At 39.4% G+C, this 20,744-nt stretch overlaps 2 protein-coding genes across 3 annotated transcripts; one reads left to right on the top strand and one right to left on the bottom strand.

The window, feature by feature from the left end:
- The first annotated feature begins 3,178 nt into the window (after positions 1–3,178).
- crygm4 (crystallin, gamma M4) lies at positions 3,179–5,940 on the top strand. Its single transcript, XM_079627507.1, has 3 exons — positions 3,179–3,315; positions 4,471–4,710; positions 5,634–5,940. Exons 1-3 carry the CDS (start codon positions 3,307–3,309, stop codon positions 5,901–5,903), a joined length of 519 nt encoding a protein of 172 aa, XP_079483633.1. The 5' UTR covers positions 3,179–3,306; the 3' UTR covers positions 5,904–5,940.
- Positions 5,941–6,424: 484 nt separating this feature from the next.
- On the bottom strand, positions 6,425–20,713 carry orc4 (origin recognition complex, subunit 4). 2 transcript variants are annotated; one of them, XM_079627504.1, is made up of 14 exons: positions 20,472–20,713; positions 19,769–19,825; positions 19,609–19,685; positions 18,730–18,820; positions 17,911–17,986; positions 17,736–17,821; positions 17,583–17,631; positions 16,191–16,342; positions 15,701–15,874; positions 13,183–13,269; positions 11,086–11,194; positions 9,361–9,456; positions 9,209–9,276; positions 6,425–7,294 (listed from the first exon to the last, which is right to left on the bottom strand). In XM_079627504.1, exons 2-14 carry the CDS (start codon positions 19,817–19,819, stop codon positions 7,112–7,114), a joined length of 1,299 nt encoding a protein of 432 aa, XP_079483630.1. In that variant the 5' UTR covers positions 19,820–19,825; positions 20,472–20,713; the 3' UTR covers positions 6,425–7,111. The 2 variants fall into 2 exon arrangements, with proteins under 2 accessions (XP_079483630.1, XP_079483631.1); XM_079627505.1 differs by lacking the exons at positions 19,609–19,685; positions 19,769–19,825; positions 20,472–20,713 and adding an exon at positions 18,903–19,033.
- Between the last annotated feature and the right edge of the window lie 31 nt (positions 20,714–20,744).

The raw sequence follows: 20,744 nt of genomic DNA, 5'->3' as shown, positions 1-20,744 counted from the left end.
AGCTAGCGTCCACGACTAACTTCCACTCGACAGAGATGCCGCTCGTACATGTACTTTATTAGACAGGGCAGCAAATGTACATAAAACTAATCAATGTTATACAGCTCAACATGATGAAATGTTAGAATATGATCAGTATGTTATTCTAATGGTAATCTAGCGTACTGCTAGTCTCATACAGACAAACTAACACACAGAATAACATTATAACTTTAACACACTCAAATGCAGTTTAGTGTGATAGTGTAGAGCGAGTGAACAGCGCTGCGTTACCTCACAAGCTTCATTCTTCTAATAAACTGACGTGTGTGAGCATTAATACAGCACTTGCGGGAACGTTAGTTCGGTAGATTGAAAAGTCCTCATTCCTTTATATCCGCGGGACTCGCGTGAGGCGCTGATATCTGTCTCGCATTAGCACTCGCGCCTGCTTCACACCACAGTCATGATAAACACATCAATTCACTCATCTATAAACATTACTTCCCCTTAAACATGTTAGATCCATCGGCATGACGACAAGTTCCATGATTCCATGAATCTACAACTTTGTTATTGTAAGAGGTTAGCGACCCCTAGTGGCGAAGAAAAAGATTGTAGTGCTTGAATTTGACTTTTTGCAATTTAAGTCCTGGAAAACCCTTGAAAACAGCCATATTTATAAAAAGGTATTGAAAAGTGCTTATTTAAATACAATATATATGAAATTGTTTTAAAAAAAATTGGGAAAAAAACGATATAATCTTTTCACGCAAAGTTATAAACCCCTGATAAAACCCCCGATAAACCCTTATCAAACCGTTTCTGGATATGAAGTACGCCAACATTATATAAAATATAATTTATTTAACAATAATAGCCATTATAATCTTTTATATAATCATAATAATAATTTCTGGTAAGTTGTATTTTGGATACCTTATATCTGTAATTTGAGTTAAAAATAAAAATAAAGATATAGTTTGAAAAGTAAGATCTCTGATTGTAGTCCTTGGAAACCAAAAAGTAGTGCTTTAAAAGTCCTTCATTTTTTAAAGAATTTCATGTACCGGTAATTTCCCATATACCGTTAAAGGTCCTTTTTGACCTGAAAGATGTGCATCCATAGTTTTTTAGTACATAAACGTTGGATATATGTAGCATTAGTTGCGACTAATTTAGTATTATTCACTCAAAGTAATAAATGTGAGTACATGTTCCTGCACAGAAGCCGTCCGGAGTGTGTGTGACGTGTGCAGCGCTCAGGCTGATGTGGGATCAGCTGTTTGTGTGTGTTCACTCAGATGGATCAAACTATTGAGCGTTCTCAGCGCTCCTGTCAACACACACACACACACACACACACACACACACACACACACCAGCTCGTGGGGAATCTCCCTGAATCATCATCATCATCAGCACAGATCTCTTTTGTCCGAGGCCTCAGATACACAAACACATTAACGTTCATTTATCATCTGACTAAGACTGATCTCAACCTATGGTCATAGAAAGAAGTCACTATATATATCATTTCTGATGGTCAATTATACTTTTCTTTATTTATAGTATATGGGTTTCTCTACAGAAGTGGTGCAAAATGCTACAGGAGAAACTGGAAAAATTTGAATATGGTGCAAAAGTGCATTTATTTCAGTAATTCAACTTAAAAGGTGAAACTAATATATTATAAAGACTCATTACATGCAAAGTGAGATATTTCAAGCCTTTATTTGTTGTCATTGTGATGATTATGACTTACAGCTTATGAAAACCCCAAATTCAAAATTAGAATATTGTGAAAAGGTTTTCATAATCTGTAAGCCATAATCATCACAATTATAACAAATAAAGGCTTGAAATATCTCACGTTGCATGTAATGAGTCTATATAATATATTAGTTTCACCTTTTAAGTTGAATTACTGAAATAAATGAACTTTTGCACCATATTCTAATTTTTCCAGTTTCACCTGTATATATATATGTTTTAAAAATAAATATGTAGACAACAACTAACACATATTTACAAAAATCAAGTTCATAACTATGAGACAATATAAAGAATTAATGTAGGCTAATATATAATCATGTAATAACTTCACATCCCTTTAAATATAAGGGTTTATGTTTAAATATAAGAGTGGCAGTCGAAACTTCGCATAGATAAGCTAATAAACAATGTTTTTTCATATATATTTTTAAACGCCTCATTCTAATGTGCCTTGTCAAGTTATTAGTGTCATAAATCAGCTGAATTTAGTTCAAAGTTGATCCAGTTTACATCAGTCAACACTGCAGTTCATCAGTTACGAAACACATTTGATTCAAGCAGAACTGAAGATTAAATCAGGTCAAGTGTTGTTCTCATCTGATAGTTTGTGGTTAAGATTATTGAATATTAATATCAGGGCTGTCAAAAGATTAATCGTGATTAATCACATCCAAAATAAAAGTAATATATGTGTGTGTACTGTGTAGAATTATTTATATATATATAAAAACACACACAATCATGTATATATTTAAGATTTTTTTTTTATATTTATATATAATATAAATTATATAAATGTATATACAGTATATAAATGCAATTACTCCTTAAATATATACATGAATGTGTGTGTATTTATACATAATAATTCTACACAGTACACACACATATATTATGGAAACACAAACTTTTATTTTGGATGTGATTCATCACGATTAATCTTTTGACAGCCCTAATATTAATATATTATTGAATAACAGTCTTTTAAATATTCTCATAACTGTACTTGCAGTTCATAACATTCTGCTGCAATCAAAACTAGAACAGAAATGCTAAAACTCATCTTTATTTCAAACATCTTTTTTGCATTTTGTTGAAATCCTCAATAATTATTGGTTTTAATGATGAGATAAAGTAGTCATCATAAAGTAATCATTTGAATGTCTCACTTTTTCAACGAATTAATCTATAATAATGATTATAAAATATAAAATCCCACTTTTTGTGACGATACGAATTTGAGTTTTGATCAGGATTATTATATGTTTTCTTGCTTTGGTCCCGCACAGCTGAGCATGATGCTTGTGTTAGACACTATTATTATTGTGTTGCTGATGAACAGATCATTGATCTTCTGACACGCTCGGGCACAAACTGCATCCGATGACACATGCAGGTTTTGTTGCTGGAAGCCTGTGATAGATGCAGAAATTAACAGAAAACTTCTCTTGCTTGTTCATCAGCTTTGACTATTTGAATAACAAAAAGCTTGAGCAGAGCTGATGAAGTATAAAAGCTGGAGCGGCGGATCAGTCCTGCACAGAACCAGCCATGAACAAGGTAAGCAGATCCATGCGCATCAGTTATGACAACTGCATCTATCAATGTTCAAAACATTCAGTTTTTACTTTAAAAAAAAAAAAAAAAAACTTTATGGGAATGTCAATGGAACATTAGTATCATTTTGCAACATTATATGAATGTTATTTCTGAAACAAGTAATAATATTAGTTTTTTTTAAAACAATATTTAAATAATGTTTGTGGGAGAACATTATTATAGACCATATAACTTTGAACAAACGCTCTATTAACAATACTGGAAGAACGTTTATAACTTTGAAGGTTTTCAGAATTGTTTGCTAACGTTCCCATTAGATTATGAAAATTTTATTTCTCAATGTTCTCAAACGTTTGATATGAAATCGTTAAAAGAAACTTTCCATTCGGTCTTTTTTCATTACTTTTTAATACTCTAGTCTATAGACATTCTGAAAAAACTGTGTAACATTTAAAAAATTGTTAATCGTCCAACTAAATGTTTCAGAAAATAATGTTTTTGTGCTGTTTTTTTGAGAACATTATTAACTGTTTCCCTCTCAGCGGCAGCATATTTGATCATTTTTACTAAATTTAATGACCCACGGAATATTTTGTTGTATGAATAACTGAACATGCAAAAAAAAAGAAAAAAAAGAACAGAGCATCTTCTTTTATAGCAAAAAAAAACAAAAACGTTTTATTCTAGCCTCATGCATTCTTCTTTATAAACACTTGAATGTGGGCAAGTTTCATAAAAAAAGTAAAACAAGTTAGCAAAAAATGAGAAAAACGCACCTTCGTCAAACACTTCATCCGGACGGGATTCAGAACGATGTTTAAAACACAGATCGAGTCCATCAACACCTCAAAGCTTCAGTCGTTTCCTCATGTGTTCAACTTTTCATTCAGTGACAGTTTTGATTTTAATGCTGTTTATGATCAGATTATTTTACATGTGCGTCAGCAACGCTTCTATCGCTTGTTTCTGCTTCTTCTTCACTTGTGTTTTTGATCAGGAGACTCTGTCCTCTTTCAGAAGACGCGTAATAGCGCCCCCTATCTTAAGACCAGATAGCAAAAGTTCCATTAACATAACTGGATAAATGTTTGCTCGTAGCTTTGAGAGAACATTAGCTGGTCTCCTGATAACCGGTCATGCTTGTGTCTGGTCCAGATAATCTTCTACGAGGACAGGAACTTCCAGGGCCGCTCGTTCGAGACGAGTAGTGACTGTCCGGAGCTCCACTCGTTCCTGAGCCGCTGCAGCTCCTGCCGGGTGGAGAGCGGCTGCTTCATGGTCTACGATCGCTCCAACTTCCTGGGGAACCAGTTCTTCGCCCGTCGCGGCGAGTACTCCGACTGCAAGAGACTGGGCCTGAGCGACTCCATCCGGTCCTGCAGGATCATCCCTCAGGTACAGCGCGCAGATCTGGCTCAGCAATACCAAACATTACATTAAAAACACTCAAATATAGTACAGTAATTTAACAAAACAAATTTTTTTTTTGAACGAATCAAAACCCTAACCCTCTTCGCGTTAAATAATTTTTTTTATTTCAATGAAATTAATGTACTATATTTTAGTTCGATAGTGTTTTTTAATTTAATATTTAGTATTTTTAGGAGATTTTATGATACTTAATTATATTTACGCTGTATTTATAATCCATTTATTCACTTTTTGAGTATACACCTGACAATTAAATTCCCAATTTAAACTGAAGTATATCTTGAATGCTTTAGAGCGCAGACGTAAGTTTGATCTCTTTTTAAAAACGCCACTTGACAGATTATTGCTGAAGTGAAAACAGTTTTAAAAAGTGAAGTTAAAAAGTTAAAGAATTTGACGTTTATTTTTAATAAAAAATATATTTTATAAGAAATATATATTTTCAAAAACATTTTTTATTCTATAACTGTGATAAAATCAAAGCCATACATCTAAACAAGCTGTGTTCAGAATGTGAGGCTGATATCTCAGTAAATGAGTGTTCAGTGAGATGTTGTTCGGCTGCAGTACCGAACGCTTCCACTAGACGAAACTCTCACATTCATTTACAATGCGCTCATTTTTGACCGCGAGGAGCACAAGTGTGACTATTTATTTTTAGGAAAATGTACCGGTTCGAATCACGTCCATGATATTTTGTGTGTGTGTTCACACAGCAAGTGCCAAACCCTTTACCAAATTTCATACCATTCAGATGAAAAAAAAAAAAAATGCATTTTTTCGGTCAAAGATGCCCCAGAGGGTGTTAACTCTCATTGATGCATAGTCACATCAATACCTCCAGACCTGTTAGTTCTAGTGTGTGTGTGTGTGTGTGTGTTGAGCAGCACCGAGGAGCCTTCCGGTTGAGGATCTACGAGAGGGAGAACTTCGGTGGGATGATGCACGAGCTCACGGACGACTGCGAGTCCATGACGGAGCGCTACCGTCTGGGTGAGATGCGGTCCTGCCACGTGATGGACGGCCACTGGCTGATGTACGAGCAGCCCCAGTACCGCGGCAGAATGATGTACCTGAGACCCGGGGAGTACAGGAGCTTCAGGGACATGGGCTTCAGGTTCAGCTCCATGCGCAGGATCATGGACCCCTGCAATTAATCCTGACCAATCAAATTAAATTACCTTCATAATTACACACTCTTCGTTCTGTTGTGTTTGTCACATTCCTTCAAAAATCAAGTGTTCATCAGAGGGGTCCGAGACCCCAGGACTTTAGTCGCACTTGAACCACAAATACACACAAAGAATTTAATGGATTTAATGAGTTTTGTGGTTGAAATTTAAAAAAGTAACAAATCCTTAACTCGCGGGTCAATTTGACCCCCTTAGGAATGAATGGATTGCTTCAGTACACATAGAAAACCCTAAAAATGCTCAAACTAAAATTTTGCAAAAAAATATTATTTATTATTAAAATAAATATTCTATTCAGTATCTGAAAGCATACTGAAGAGAAAACTGACTCTATATTTGCTGCATATAGAGCAATAAGGCCATCTAGAGCAGTGCTCCTCAATCTTTTTTCAATAACGTACCCCCTATCAAAAAAAATGTCAGCCAAGTACCCCCTGACCGGCCCCAATCATTTGAAATAGAAATAAAAGCTATGACTACGATATAGGAGTGATGTGCCATCATTATGAGATTTATTAAACATTGTAAATGAAAAACATTTGCAATAATAAACATTTGCAATAATAAACAATGTATCATTGCCGATAACTGATCATGCAGTTTAAGTACCCCTTGACTGGCCCCAAACATGTTTGACAAAAGAAACCTATTTAAATAATATATACAGTGTGTGTATATATTTATATGACGTGTATAACATTTTAGCTCAAAAACACTTGTAATAATAAACAACAAACTAAGTTGCACTTCTAATTTAGTGCGACACATGTGCTTGTATCTTGGTCATCCTGTGTGGCAGAAGAGTATAGAACTCACCTCCATTTGAGAATCACTGATCTAGAGTCATGAAATATCATGTTATATTATTATTTTTCCACAAGAGGTCGGCAAAGACTCACAATGTAAGATATTTTGAGCTGAATTAAAAGGTTCGCCGTAGAAAAGAGAACGTTCTTAGAAATTTAGCAAATATTCTGGCAAAATTCTATCAGTTTTCTGCTCTTTTATAATGTTCTCAGAACATTAGCACAAAAACATGATCTATCGTCGTTCATGGAACCAGGAGTCTTTCAACAAAGACATTACAAATGAGCAATTATATTAACTTATTTTTTATTGCAAATACAAACTATACAGATATATTTCACAAAATGCATATTTGAGCATTCATTTCATCCGAAGGCCGAGAGCGCCCACTGCTTGACGTCTGTGGGGCATTGTGGGTATTTCTGCAGCGCCTCCATCACCTGAGTGTGTTCCAGCATCAGCTTCATCAGCTGGTACTCACGCTGGACCTTACACACTCCTGAGTCTACCGGACGAACCAGCTCCAGCTGCAGGAGATGCTCAAACGCCTGCGCACACACACACACACACACACACACACACACACACACACACACACACACACACAGAGAGAGAAAAAGACACAAACAGGCACATGCGCGCACACACACACACACACAGAGAAAGAAAAAAAAGACACAAACACAGGCACACAGAGAAAAAGGCAAACACAGGCACACACACACACAGACAGACACACACACACACACATACACAGAGAAAAAGACAAACGCAGGCACACACACACACAGACAGACAGACACACAGACACACACAGAGAAAAAGACAAACACAGGCACACACACACACATAAAAAAAAGACACAAACACAGGCACACACAGAGAAAAAGACAAACACAGGCACACACACACACATAAAAAAAAGACACAAACACAGGCACACACAGAGAAAAAGACAAACACAGGCACACACACACACACACACACACACACACACACACACACAGACACACACAGAAAACGAAGACACAAACACAGGCACACACAGAGAAAAATACAAACACAGGCACACACACACACACACACACACACACAGACACACACAGACACACACAGAAAACGAAGACACAAACACAGGCACACACAGAGAAAAAGACAAACACAGGCACACACACACACACACACACACACACACACACACAGACACACACAGAAAACGAAGACACAAACACAGGCACACACAGAGAAAAAGACAAACACAGGCACACACACACACACACACACACACACACACACACACACACACACAGACACACACAGAAAACGAAGACACAAACACAGGCACACACAGAGAAAAATACAAACACAGGCACACACACACACACACACACACACACACACAGACACACACAGAAAAAGAAGACACAAACACAGGAACACACAGAGAAAAAGACAAACACAGGCACACACACACACACAGAAAAAGAAGACACAAACACAGGCACACACAGAGAAAAAGACAAACACACACACACACACACACACACAGACACACACAGAAAAAGAAGACACAAACACAGGCACACACAGAGAAAAAGACAAACACACACACACACAGACACACACAGAAAAAGAAGACACAAACACAGGCACACACAGAGAAAAAGACAAACACAGGCACACACACACACAGACAGACACACAGAGAAAAAGGCAAACACAGGCACACACACACAGACAGACACACACACACACATACACACAGGCACACAGAGAAAAAGGCAAACACAGGCACACACACACACACACACACACACACACACATACACACAGAGAAAAAGACAAACACAGGCACACACACACACACAGACAGACAGACACATAGACACACACACACACACAGAAAAAAAAGAAAAACACAGGCACACACAGAGAAAAAGACAAACACAGGCACACACACACACAAAAAAGACAAACACACACACACACACACACAGAAAAAAAAAGACACAAACACAGGCACACACAGAGAAAAAGACAAACAGGCACACACACACACATAAAAAAAGACAAACAGGCACACACAGAGAAAAAGACAAACACAGGCACACACACACACACAGAAAAAGAAGACACAAACACAGGCACACACAGAGAAAAAGACACACACACACACACGTAAACACATTAAGGTGTGTATACTGTCACAACCACACAGTAGTATGCTGACTGAAAGGGAGACGGGTCTCAGATGTGCAGATCAACACACAGCATTAGAACAGCAGCTCAACTCAAACCTTCTCTAGAATATCTAATGTTCTGCAGACGCAGAGATTACAGCACTGTGTTCGTTCTGTACACGCGAGCATCACACCACACCCGCACTGAAGACTCACACGCTACACACTCGCATGACCTTAATGAGCTATTAATGTCTGGACAGGTGAGACGCTCGCACTGACCTTCATCACCACAGGCTTCTCGAACTTATGGATGGAGTGAGACTTCCTCTGGATGAACTTCTTAAACTCTGAGGGATTACATGCATTAGAGCTGAAAATCAACACACACACACACACACACTGCACTCTAGAGTGTGCGGAGGGACGCGTACCGTTGTGGACCATCTGGAAGTTGAAGGGCTCTCCATCATAAGTGTCATTCAGATGTTTCATAGCAATAATCAAACACAGGTCCAGGATGGACAGACCTGAAGACAGGCAAGAGAGGAAGTTAGAGAGGAGTGTTCCTGTTTACACCTGACCACTTCCTGTTTACACCTGACCACTTCCTGTTTACACCTGATCACTTCCTGCTTACACCTGATCACTTCCTGCTTACACCTGATCACTTCCTGCATGTTCTGTGTATTAGAGATCCATCCGGTCGTGAAAAGGCCAGGTGTAAACGCTCTCCCAAACGCATTGCATCATGGGTAATGTAGTTTTTCTCCATGAATTCTGCTGTTCGCATCACCACAGAAGAATCTGTGCATCTCTTCATCAAGCGAACGCAAAACTGCCGCAAATAAAAGCTCAAAACACAGTCGTCTTCATCAAAAGTAGTGAGACTACAGTCTTACAGGAGATGCTGATGCCGCGCTCTCCTATTGAGATCTTTGATTATGAAATTAGCTGATGATCAATAAAATGCAGCTCATATACGTTGCTTTCGCTGACGTGAACTTCATTACATTTGCATATAGCGTAGTGCTGTGTTGAAAAAATCGATTCACCAATTCTGAATCGATTTTCATATTAATTTCTAAAGATCGATCCATAACTCAGAGGATCGATTTAATAACAGGCCTACATTTTCCCCATAAACACAATGAGACATGGTGACCGGCGGCGCTGCTAATGCGGTTTCTCTGAATCCACTTGTTGACAAGAAAGGAGGAAAGAGCCGTTCACAAAGAGCCGTTCACAAAGAGCCGTTCACCGTGCAAATTAGTTTTCCAGGCACGCCTCTGTTCATGGTTGCATAGCAACGGCAGACGCAACGGGAGAGCACGCGCTTGTGGAAAGAAAGCGGTGCAAACTGCGCTCTCCATGATGACGAGGAAGTATCATCAAAGAATTATTGATTTCTAGCCCTTGCATTAGCTTTACTACTAGATATATTCATTGAGATGAGAAATAAAAAGCCGCCCTGTACAGCTACGATCAGCTATTCGACCGAACTTTCCATGTTGTTACGGAAAGGCCGCTGGTTTTTGTCACATGACCTGTTGAGATGCATTGAAGTGCATCTCACTGAATTTGCACGCGCATAAAACGCGACATGTGAACGGCCCCTAAAGTGGTATCGTGTGCGGTTGTATCCAGTTTAAAAGGCCTTTTAAATATGAACGCAGTTTTGGATTAAATAAAAGGACAGTCAAGTCAAATAAAACACGTTTTATCTCCTGTTTAGTTGGTAACACTACATTAAGATACCATTCATTAACATTACTTAATGCCTTATCTAACATCAACACATTGAGTGAACAATACATTTTTACAACATTCATGTATGTTTGTGAATGTTATTTAATACAAACACTTGATTGTTCATGAACAGTTAAAACTTCTGATTTTACAAATATAAGATCGGATCGAATAATGATAATCGCTATGATAATAATGAAGATCTTGAGAATCGAAATCGAATCGATTCTTGAAATTTGAATCGATACCCAGCCCTATAGCGCGGGAATTGAAGATCGGATTTATATCCATTTTGCGGTGACACATTTATGTAAAAGCAATCTGATCAGTAAAACATGAAATGAGCAGGTGTACAGGCCCATAGAGACGAGAGTAATCATGTAAACATCACTATCATGCATCAGTCTCACCGTGAAGGACGTTTGCTTTAGAGTCGGCTGAGATCAAGCGACTGGCCTCCAGCAGATCAGACTCACGGAGAGTCGAATGAGACACACACACTCGACTCACAGCCAGAAACTACAACACACAAACACATGTTCACACTGAGAACTGACATTTGCACACACAAACTTACACTGTGTCCTAAACCAGACGCGATGCGATAAGATCCAGCGACAAATGATTTGTCTGTCCACACTAGATGCGACGCGAGATGCGTAAAAATCAATCAAAACCCACAGCCAGTCAGAACAGCGTGTGGGCGGAGTCTCGCGGCGAGTGCACAGCTAATCAGAACAGCGTGTGGGCGGAGTCTCACGGCGAGTGCACAGCGAAACAGAACAGCGTGTGGGCGGAGTCTCGAGGCGAGTGCACAGCTAATCAGAACAGCGTGTGGGCGGAGTCTCACGGCAAGTGCACAGCTAATCAGAACAGCGTGTGGGCGGAGTCTCGCGGCGAGTGCACAGCCAATCAGAACAGCGTGTGGGCGGAGTCTCACGGCGAGTGCACAGCTAATCAGAACAGCGTGTGGGCGGAGTCTCACGGCGAGTGCACAGCTAATCAGAACAGCGTGTGGGCGGAGTCTCACGGCGAGTGCACAGCTAATCAGAACAGCGTGTGGGCGGAGTCTCACGGCGAGTGCACAGCTAATCAGAACAGCGCGTGGGCGGAGTCTCACGACGAGTGCACAGCTAATCAGAACAGCGTGTGGGCGGAGTCTCACGGCGAGTGCACAGCTAATCAGAACAGCGTGTGGGCGGAGTCTCGCAGCGAGAGCACAGCCAATCAGAACAGCGTGTGGGCGGAGTCTCGCAGCGAGTGCACAGCTAATCAGAACAGTGTGTGGGCGGAGTCTCGCAGCGAGTGCACAGCTAATCAGAACAGCGTGTGGGCGGAGTCTCACGGCGAGTGCACGGCACCAGAGAGTAATCTTGACGGCACGAAAATGGGTAAGTACAAAATCAAATTCACAAATATTACACCATTTAAACATTATTCAAACACATAGGCTACTGAGTTACTAAAACAATCTGTCAAATAATACACTTGTTTCTTCACAGTTTGAACGTTCTTGTTTCCATTTGTTTAATTTCAAGATCTGAGGGGAATTATCCAGTGTTGCTTTTACAGCTCAAAGCTGGAGCACTAAATGATATTCAGTCACATGACTGAATTGTGACTTTATTAAATAAAGCACATAAACAGCACCTGAGATTATCATCGCCACACTTTGTGTTTGTTGTTTCAGCGCGACGGCGCAGAAAAATAGAAATCCTTTCTAATATAGAATCGTCGCATGTCGCGGCTGGCTAGGACAAAAACTCTGATTAACATGGAAAAGACGCATTTTATCGCGCAACGCGTGTACCATATTTTCCGGACTATAAGTCACACTTTTTTCCCATAGTTTGGCTGGTCCTGCGACTTGTATATCAAAATTAATTCATACTGACTGAGATGAAGCAAGAGAAAGCATTACCGTCTACAGCCGCGAGAGGGCGCTCTAGTTAGCGGAGTTGTTCAGAAGCGACACCGAGGAAGAACTCAATGTATTCAGTGTTGTGGAGTGAGATCGGGAGCTTGGTGAACTTGCTGACCGGTAACTTGTTGGACTCGCTGGCTAATGTTAGTTTAGCCTATTCAGCCTCACAGTGCATGTTCTTTATGCTAATGTGCAGCTGAATAACTGTTAATGTGTTACGCTAACACACCGACTTATAGTCCAGTGCGATTTATGTTTTTTTTCATCTTCATGACGCATTTTTTGACTGATGCGACTTATAGTCCGGAAAATATGGTAGTTAGGACACGGTGTAATAGTCATGATGAAGGTGTAACTCTAGCTGTAAAATGGTCCCAAATATAATCAGTGCACTCAATTCACACACACACACACACACACACAAGCTTATTTGACGATTGATAAGTCTTATCAATTACATGTATTCTCGATAAGTTATCGATCGTTGATCAATCGTTGACATCCCTAATTCACACACACACAAACACACACACAGGCGCACGATTCAAGATCTCCAGCTGTGGTCTGACCGAGAGAAACTCACCAGCAGGGAATGCAGAGAGCGGAGATCTTTACTGGAGTTAAAGTTCCTCTTCAAAACCTCCTCAACACACTTATCTTCACATACTCTCTGCAGGAGAACAGGACGAGAGGTGAGAGAACTGACCGCATGTATATGGACTTCCCAATCTTACATCCCAAGAATCTTTTATTCTGTGCTGTTTTCAGTTCACTAAACATTATAGTAGCGCCTGCCATCCAATAATAACAATAAGCTCTTGTTATGAAAGAGTCTCAGCTTTCATAAAAAAGCAGCTTTACAGAGATAACTGTCGTGTCAATGTCATGGGGTAAGTTGCACCAATAAGGATTAAATTGAGCACAGTTTAGAGCTAATCTAGGATTTGTTGATCTGGGCTTTATTTTAAACCGAGTTGTGTTGCACTAACACAGATTGACAAATCAGGGATTATAATTTTATCCTGCATTTATGATACATTTTCTACGCCATGATGGATTTGCTGTAGTAATTAAACAGCAACACTGTTAATATTCTATTTCCTTCTTTATTGACCACCAGAAACTCTCTATCTGATGATGACAGCTCTTGCCGATAAAGGAAATAAACGTGTAAAATGTCAGCTGTCTTTATTAAGTGTTACGCAGAGAGGCCGTTACTGATAAAGCAGGAAATTAAAACATTATTGCGGCCGAAAAATATATTTATAGTAGACCTAGCTTATCAATTAATGAAGTAATATGGCAGCATATTACATATGACAAAACAACCGAGATAAGAACAACAACTGGCATGCATGATTCACGGAGTGAATATTCAATTTAATTCAATTCACATGTATTTGTAAAGCGCTTTTCACAATACACATATTTTCAAAGCAGTTTTACAGAAAGTGCATGAGCTGTTATCAGAGGAAACTGGCTAAGTCATCGGTTCCCAGCAGGGGGTCGCGGCCCACAAGGGGGCGTCAGCGAGCTCTGCGGGGGGTCGCGTCATATTTTGAAAAGTTTTGAGCAATGAGCATTAAATAAAACTCCTTAACTTTTTCAGTTCAAAATGTACTAAATGTATATAATGAGCGAGTTCATCATGAATCCATTTTCCAATCCGTGTTTTTGTCTTATCCTGAGCCACTGGCACTCCTATAATAAGTGTTTACATTGGGACTATTTTACACTGGTTCGGATCGAGTAGCCCAGTGCGTGACTCGTCATAGACGTACACAGAGAGAAGTAGTTCCGGCTACAATGTTCTTCCGAAAGACGCTTTATTCTGTTAATAAACGCAAGTTTATTATCGCTCGCTATAGCGCCAAAAGCTTCAAAAATAAAGCCTCACAAATAACATGCAAGTATTGAGGCCCCAGACAGCAGTCATTTAGTATTCGCCTATATTCTTTATTTTTTACCTACACACCAGTGTGAATATTTGTGTTATTGCATTTCAAATAGGGCCAAATAGGGCTTCCGTTTTTAAATTACAAAGGGCTACTGATGTTTTTGTTATTGTATTTTCAATATTATAGGCTATTATCTGTGCATAAACATATCTGGTTATAGTAAACATACCGTTTGTTTGAAAACAACATATTTTGTCATCCTTGCTAAAAGTTTACAAGAGCGATAATATCATTAAATGTGAAGAGGGGCCCTAAAATATTTTCTTGGGAAAAAGGGGGTCAGACAAAAAGAGGTTGGGAACCACTGCTCTAAGTTATGCATTTCAGAAACATTTACAAAATCAGTTAGCGAAAAATGTATTAATTTAAACAATGTAATAATTGAATGCAGAAACAAATGAGCTCATTGAAGTGATGAATACTTGTTTGTTAAATGATATCTCCACTCGTGATAGCGCCGCCCTGTTCATTTGATCGCCTCACCTCATCATCACCTCTGCAGTCACATGGCAAATATATTCCTCCTCTTTAATTTGTCCGACACCGAGGCGCACCGAGTGACGGATCCGCATCCCGTTAGCAGGCGTAAGTTTATCATGAACCTCACGATCTGCGGGCTCTATGCAGCATATTTAACATTTTTATGTTTATAAACACCTCTCTGAGACCTGACGACACACACACTGTTTCTGTCTTTGTTCAATCCGCCACATATTTTAAGTGTAGGTGCACTTTATTTGATTTAAAACTCCTCACCTACAAGTTTAAAATTAATCCCTAATTGAGATTTAAATACGAGTTTAAAGTTATGGTTCAACGGGATTAAAGTTAATCTATTTTTAAACACAATCTATCTTAAATATTAATTAAATCCAGGATCAAAATGATGGTTTAAATGTAAACCTGCTTATTTTTAAACAAGGTTTAAAGTTACGGTGCAACAGAATTATTAGATAAATCTTGATTTAATCTAGATTTGAGATTAATCCTTGTTGGTGCAACCCACCCTCAGTCACGTTTAAGTGTGTTCAGTTTTGTTGTAAAAAAGTGATTAGTTTAGAGGTGTGTGTTGCATCTGTACCGTGAGCACTAGTTGTGTGTTGCATCTGTACCGTGAGCACTAGGTGTGTGTTGCATCTGTACCGTGACGCTGCGGTTCCACTCGGTGGAGAACCGGTGATCTGGGAAGTCCTGAGGCAGACGGAGCTGATCCAGAACCACATCCACATACTGAGCGAAGGAGAGCGAGCTGAAGAGATGAACCTGTCGGTGAGAGAACCGAGACTTCACTCGCTTCTCCAGCAGCTCCAGCACGTCCTGCAACACACACACACACACACACACACACACACACACACACACACACACACACACACACACACACACACACACACAGCAGGATCATCAGCTCATGTGTCGGAGTAACCAGGGCTACTACCAATCAATGGTTACAAACATTCTTCAAAATATCTTCTTTTGTGTTCAACAGAAGAAAGAAACTCTTACAGGTTTGGAACAACTTATGGGTGAGTAAATTATGACAGAATTTTAATTTTAAAGTGAACTATTCCTTTAAGCGTGTTGTTGACTTGTGTGTGTGTGTGTGTGTGTGTGCGTGTGTGTGTGCGCGCACCAGTCTGCAGGTCAGTCCCACCACAGCGACGGGCGTCTGCGCGGACTGGGACACGTCCAGGAGATTATACAGCAGCGTCTGGTTCTTATGATGAGCGAACAGATCAAACTCGTCCAGCAGGAACAGCACAGGACGACTGCTGCTCCGGTCACCTGACACACACACACACACACACGCACACACACACACGCACACACACACACGCACGCACACACACGCACGCACACACACGCACGCACACACACGCACACACACACGCACGCAGGGAGAGAAAACATACAACTACTCAAAAAATGTACGTTACATAAAAAAATAAAACTGAAATCAAATATTAATATTGGATGAAAAACAAATTAAATGAAAAAGTAAAAATGTTGCTTTGGCAGCTGAATAAGATAAAATAGGTTTAAGTTGAAATAGTAAAATTACTGAAAGCAAAACTAAAATAAAAATTTCAAATTAGAAATATTAAAATAAAATACATTTAATTAAATTAACAATACAAAAAGGACAAAAATAACAAAATTAATAAAACTTACTAAAATTAAAAAGAAAACTGACACTGTAAAAACTAATTCAAAATATGAAAAAAATATTATAACAGTGTATAAATAATACTACAATAACAGTGATTAGGGTCGTGTAATTGAATTGTAGCGTTTCCGATTCTGCCTTTCAATTTCGATTCTTTTCTTATTGATTCCCAAATTTAAAAAATAAGTCAAACATTTATTGTCTTTTTGCAAAACATTCTATAGCAGACAGAACAACAATCCCATGAAGCATTGCGAACAGCATAATCAAATTAAAAATGATGGAGGAATATAAAACTACTCATTCTATAAATATAACAATATATTTGTTTGTATATTTGTATAGTTTATTTCAAAATATGCATATATATTTAAATATTTCCGAATTTTGAGAGTACAAGGAGATCGACTCAATTACGTCATTCGCGGTGCTTCGTGAGAGTGGGCGGAGCTAACGAGCTCTTTTGGAAAAAAAATCTTGTTTTGACTGATTGGTGGAATTTTCTGCACTGCATCATGGGTAATGTAGTTTTTCTCCATGAAATCTGCTGTTAAACACGATTATTTTAAAACAAGTAAATAACATTGATTAAACTCGTAGCGCACACTAGGGCAGTCTTAAAGGGTCTATAAGATATCATTAAATATAAATGTATCTGTGGAGTATGTGTGCACTATTAAGAGGAAGCGTTCTGTGCCGAACTGAGTTCTTCTGTGTCTTCTTGCGCTTGAATGGTTTAAAATCACATTAAAATGGGCACATTGGAATCAATAAGCGAAATCTGAATTTTAATTTTATAACAATATCCGATTGCAGAACTGATTTTCGATTCCCAGCGCTAACAGTGTTGAGCCTCACCACTCTTGAGAGCTTCCAGAAGAAAAGCCAGATTCTCTGCAAAACTCCCCTAAACACAAGAACAACTGCATTATTATATGACTATTTCAGTGAATGATGACAGAATGATGACAGAATGTTGGTTTGTGGGTAAATTATTCCCGTCACACTCACAAACACTTTGTCTCCTACGACGTTCTCCAGGTGCAGCTGGCGGGTGATCTCCTTCAGTGCGATCTTGTCGTCGGTCTGCAGAAGCCCTGCGCTCAGAGAACCATCATGTAAACATGTGATCCGGCTTTAGTGTCACCGGTTAATCCCGAGCGCAGGAAGCACTCGATCCACTCACCGTTGAGCTCCACTAGCAGAACATTCTTCTGCACTTCCTTCAGACTCATGAGCTCTCTGAGGACACAGCCCAGCAGCTGCGCACACACACACGCACACACACACACACACGCACGCACGCACGCACACACACACAAAATTATTATTATTATTTTATATATATTATATTATATATATTTGTTTCTATTACTCTGAAAGTCTTTAAGAGATCCAGTGTGAATAAGAGAGCTAAGGCCCGATCACACCCAACTATAACTATAGCGATAACTATATTAGCATCCACACCAGCGGACGATACTGTTCTGTTTATTATACGCAAGCGCTGCAGTTTTGTCGTCTGTCTCTTTAAATGCTCGAGCTCTTGAAAGCAGGATGGATTCTGATTGGCTGTCAATGTTTTAATCATTCATCAGCTGGAAAAAAAAATCACTCTGAAAGTGATTCCAACGATATCGTCACTCTGTGCCGTTATCATTACAGTTACAGTGTGAACTTCCCAATTATTAACTTTACAGTTATCAGGCTTGGTGTGAACGGGCCTTAAAGGAATAGTTAACTTTAAAATTAAAATTCTGTCATCATTTACTCACCCTCAAGTTGTTTCAAACCTGTATTTGAAGAATGTCAGTAACCACACGGTTAACTGGTCCCATTGACTTCCATAGTAGGAAAAAAAAATTAAATGGAAGTCAATGGGACCAGTTAACTGCGTGGTTACTGACATTCTTCAAATACAGGTTTGAAACAACTTGAGGGTGAGTAAATGATGACAGAATTTTAATTTTAAAGTGAACTATTCCTTTAAATCTCAGTGTCGTACCATAGTTTTACCGGATCCTCGAGGACCAACGATGAGGACAGAGTTACTTTCTCCATGAACAGCAGTGCGTCTCAACAGCTCCAGCAAGTGCCTGAACAAACAAACACACACACACACACACACACACACACACACACACACACACACACACACACACTGTGTAATGAACACACTTGTGCTGTGAGTCCAGACCCGAGAGTTGATCCGGCAGCTTCTGATGACTCTGGGTGCTTCTCAATTCTTATTTGTGCGTCCTCGTTTCCTTCCCTCGCGTCTCAGCTCCGCCCCCTGGAGGACGCGGGGGAGGTTGCAAGGGAAGGAAAGGAGGACGGAGGAATCGAATGAAAGCTTTTTATATACATTGGAATACTTGATCACTCGAGCGTCACTTTACAGCGCCATCAGCTGCGTTCAAAAGATCTGCCCTTGTGTTGTTGAAGTTTGGTTATTTAAGAAATTCATAATAAATAGTAATAAAGCAAGATACCCTGTTGAACTTTGTGAGATGTGCGGTTTATATAAACTGCAATAAAATGATATAACTATAAAATTATTGTGACCGATGTGAAGGGGGAGGAGAATTTACACGTGCGTCACGTTTAGTCAATAAAACACTTCCGCATTGGATACACCTGTGTGTCCTCGCTCATCGCTCCTCTGGAAGCCTCCTCACTCCTCACTCCTCACGGTGCAATTAGAGAATTGAGATGTCCTTCAAGACGGCTGAGCTCGATCGGTTTCCGGGTCAAAGGATGGAGGACGGAGGAGCGAGGAGGGATATTGAGAAGCACCCACAGTCTCTCTTGGGCACTCACACACACACACACACACACACTCTCTATCTCTCATTCACACACAGATATTGTGTAATGAACACACTTGTGCTGTGAGTCCAGGCCCGAGGGTTGATCCGGCAGCTTCTGATGACACAGTCTCTCTCTCAGGAGCTTCTGAGCCTGAACACACGATCACAACACGATTAAACACTAACTAACTGTAGAGACTCGATCATGAGGAAGTGTAACACACACTGACGGACCAGAGACACACACTGCGCTTCAGTGAGAGCGGCGGATCTGCGCTTGCTCATCTTCACCTGCAGACACAGTCAACACATCTCAGTTAATAACATGCACATGTGTGCAAACATTTGACTGCATGTATTATAAATACATGAAATAAACAGTGTGTTGGACAAATATACAGCAAACATTATAGTAGATAAATATACAGTTACAGACCAAATCAGATGATAACATGGACTTTTTTATATTCATTAAAAACTTTACATATATGAATGTATAGGGTATTTTATTTGTAGTTCCTGTCACTGGTCAGCATTAAGTGTTTTGCTATGTTAATACCCTTTGTTTATTTTATTTTAAATAGACTGCAGTCTGACTTGGTGAACTTTGACAGTTAAAAAAAAAAACATTCCGTGTTATTTCTAGAGTAATATGAGCTCATAAAATAGTGATTGCACACCTTTTGTCTTTTGCACACTTTCTATTATCTTTACTAGTATTTACTTCGCTGCATTTCATGTTGTCTTTGTCATGAAACTTTATTTCATCCTTCTGTATTCTTATTTGTGCAGCCATGACTTTTAGAAACATAATTTAAAAGAGTTTAAGACGCAGTTCAGTGTGTCACATGGCAGGACGCCTCTGCAACTGCTCAGGTATATAGTAAACAACCAGTTAAATTATATAAACTTCTATAGTTAAAGTATATAAACTCACCCACGAATGTCCAGAGAGTTCGCGCCACTAGCAGTTTCTGCCCCGCGTATTTCCGGGACACACCGGGTTGTATTTCCGGTGGCCACACGAGGCGCTGTGCGGCCCACTAAACTGAACATCACTAAAGCACTTTAAACTTATTTACAGTACATTATATCGTAAATAGTTTACATTTGACGAATGCACAAACAAATGGGAATCAACAGAAGAGAATGTAATAATGTCAGTGTATGTGAATGAACTCTCGCTTTTACCAGAGCCGGAGCTGGGTCC

The sequence above is a fragment of the Phoxinus phoxinus genome (genome assembly GCF_949152265.1).
Source record: "Phoxinus phoxinus genome assembly, chromosome: 11".
Lineage (NCBI taxonomy): Eukaryota > Metazoa > Chordata > Actinopteri > Cypriniformes > Leuciscidae > Phoxinus > Phoxinus phoxinus.
The sequence above is the reverse complement of the archived record's forward strand: the minus strand, read 5'-3'. Positions and strand labels throughout refer to the sequence as shown.

What these genes read in the sequence shown, in the direction of transcription:
- crygm4 (XM_079627507.1), top strand. An exon ending in CCTGCAGGATCATCCCTCAG is followed by an intron (nt 4,711 to 5,633) that starts GTACAGCGCGCA and finishes TGTGTTGAGCAG; the next exon opens with CACCGAGGAGCCTTCCGGTT.
- orc4 (XM_079627504.1), bottom strand. Translation starts at nt 19,819, where the DNA reads ATGAGCAAGCGCAGATCCGCCGCTCTCACTGAAGCGCAGTGTGTGTCT. An exon ending in TCTGCTAGTGGAGCTCAACG is followed by an intron (nt 17,822 to 17,910) that starts GTGAGTGGATCG and finishes CTCTGAGCGCAG; the next exon opens with GGCTTCTGCAGACCGACGAC. An exon ending in TCGTAGGAGACAAAGTGTTT is followed by an intron (nt 17,632 to 17,735) that starts GTGAGTGTGACG and finishes TCTTGTGTTTAG; the next exon opens with GGGAGTTTTGCAGAGAATCT.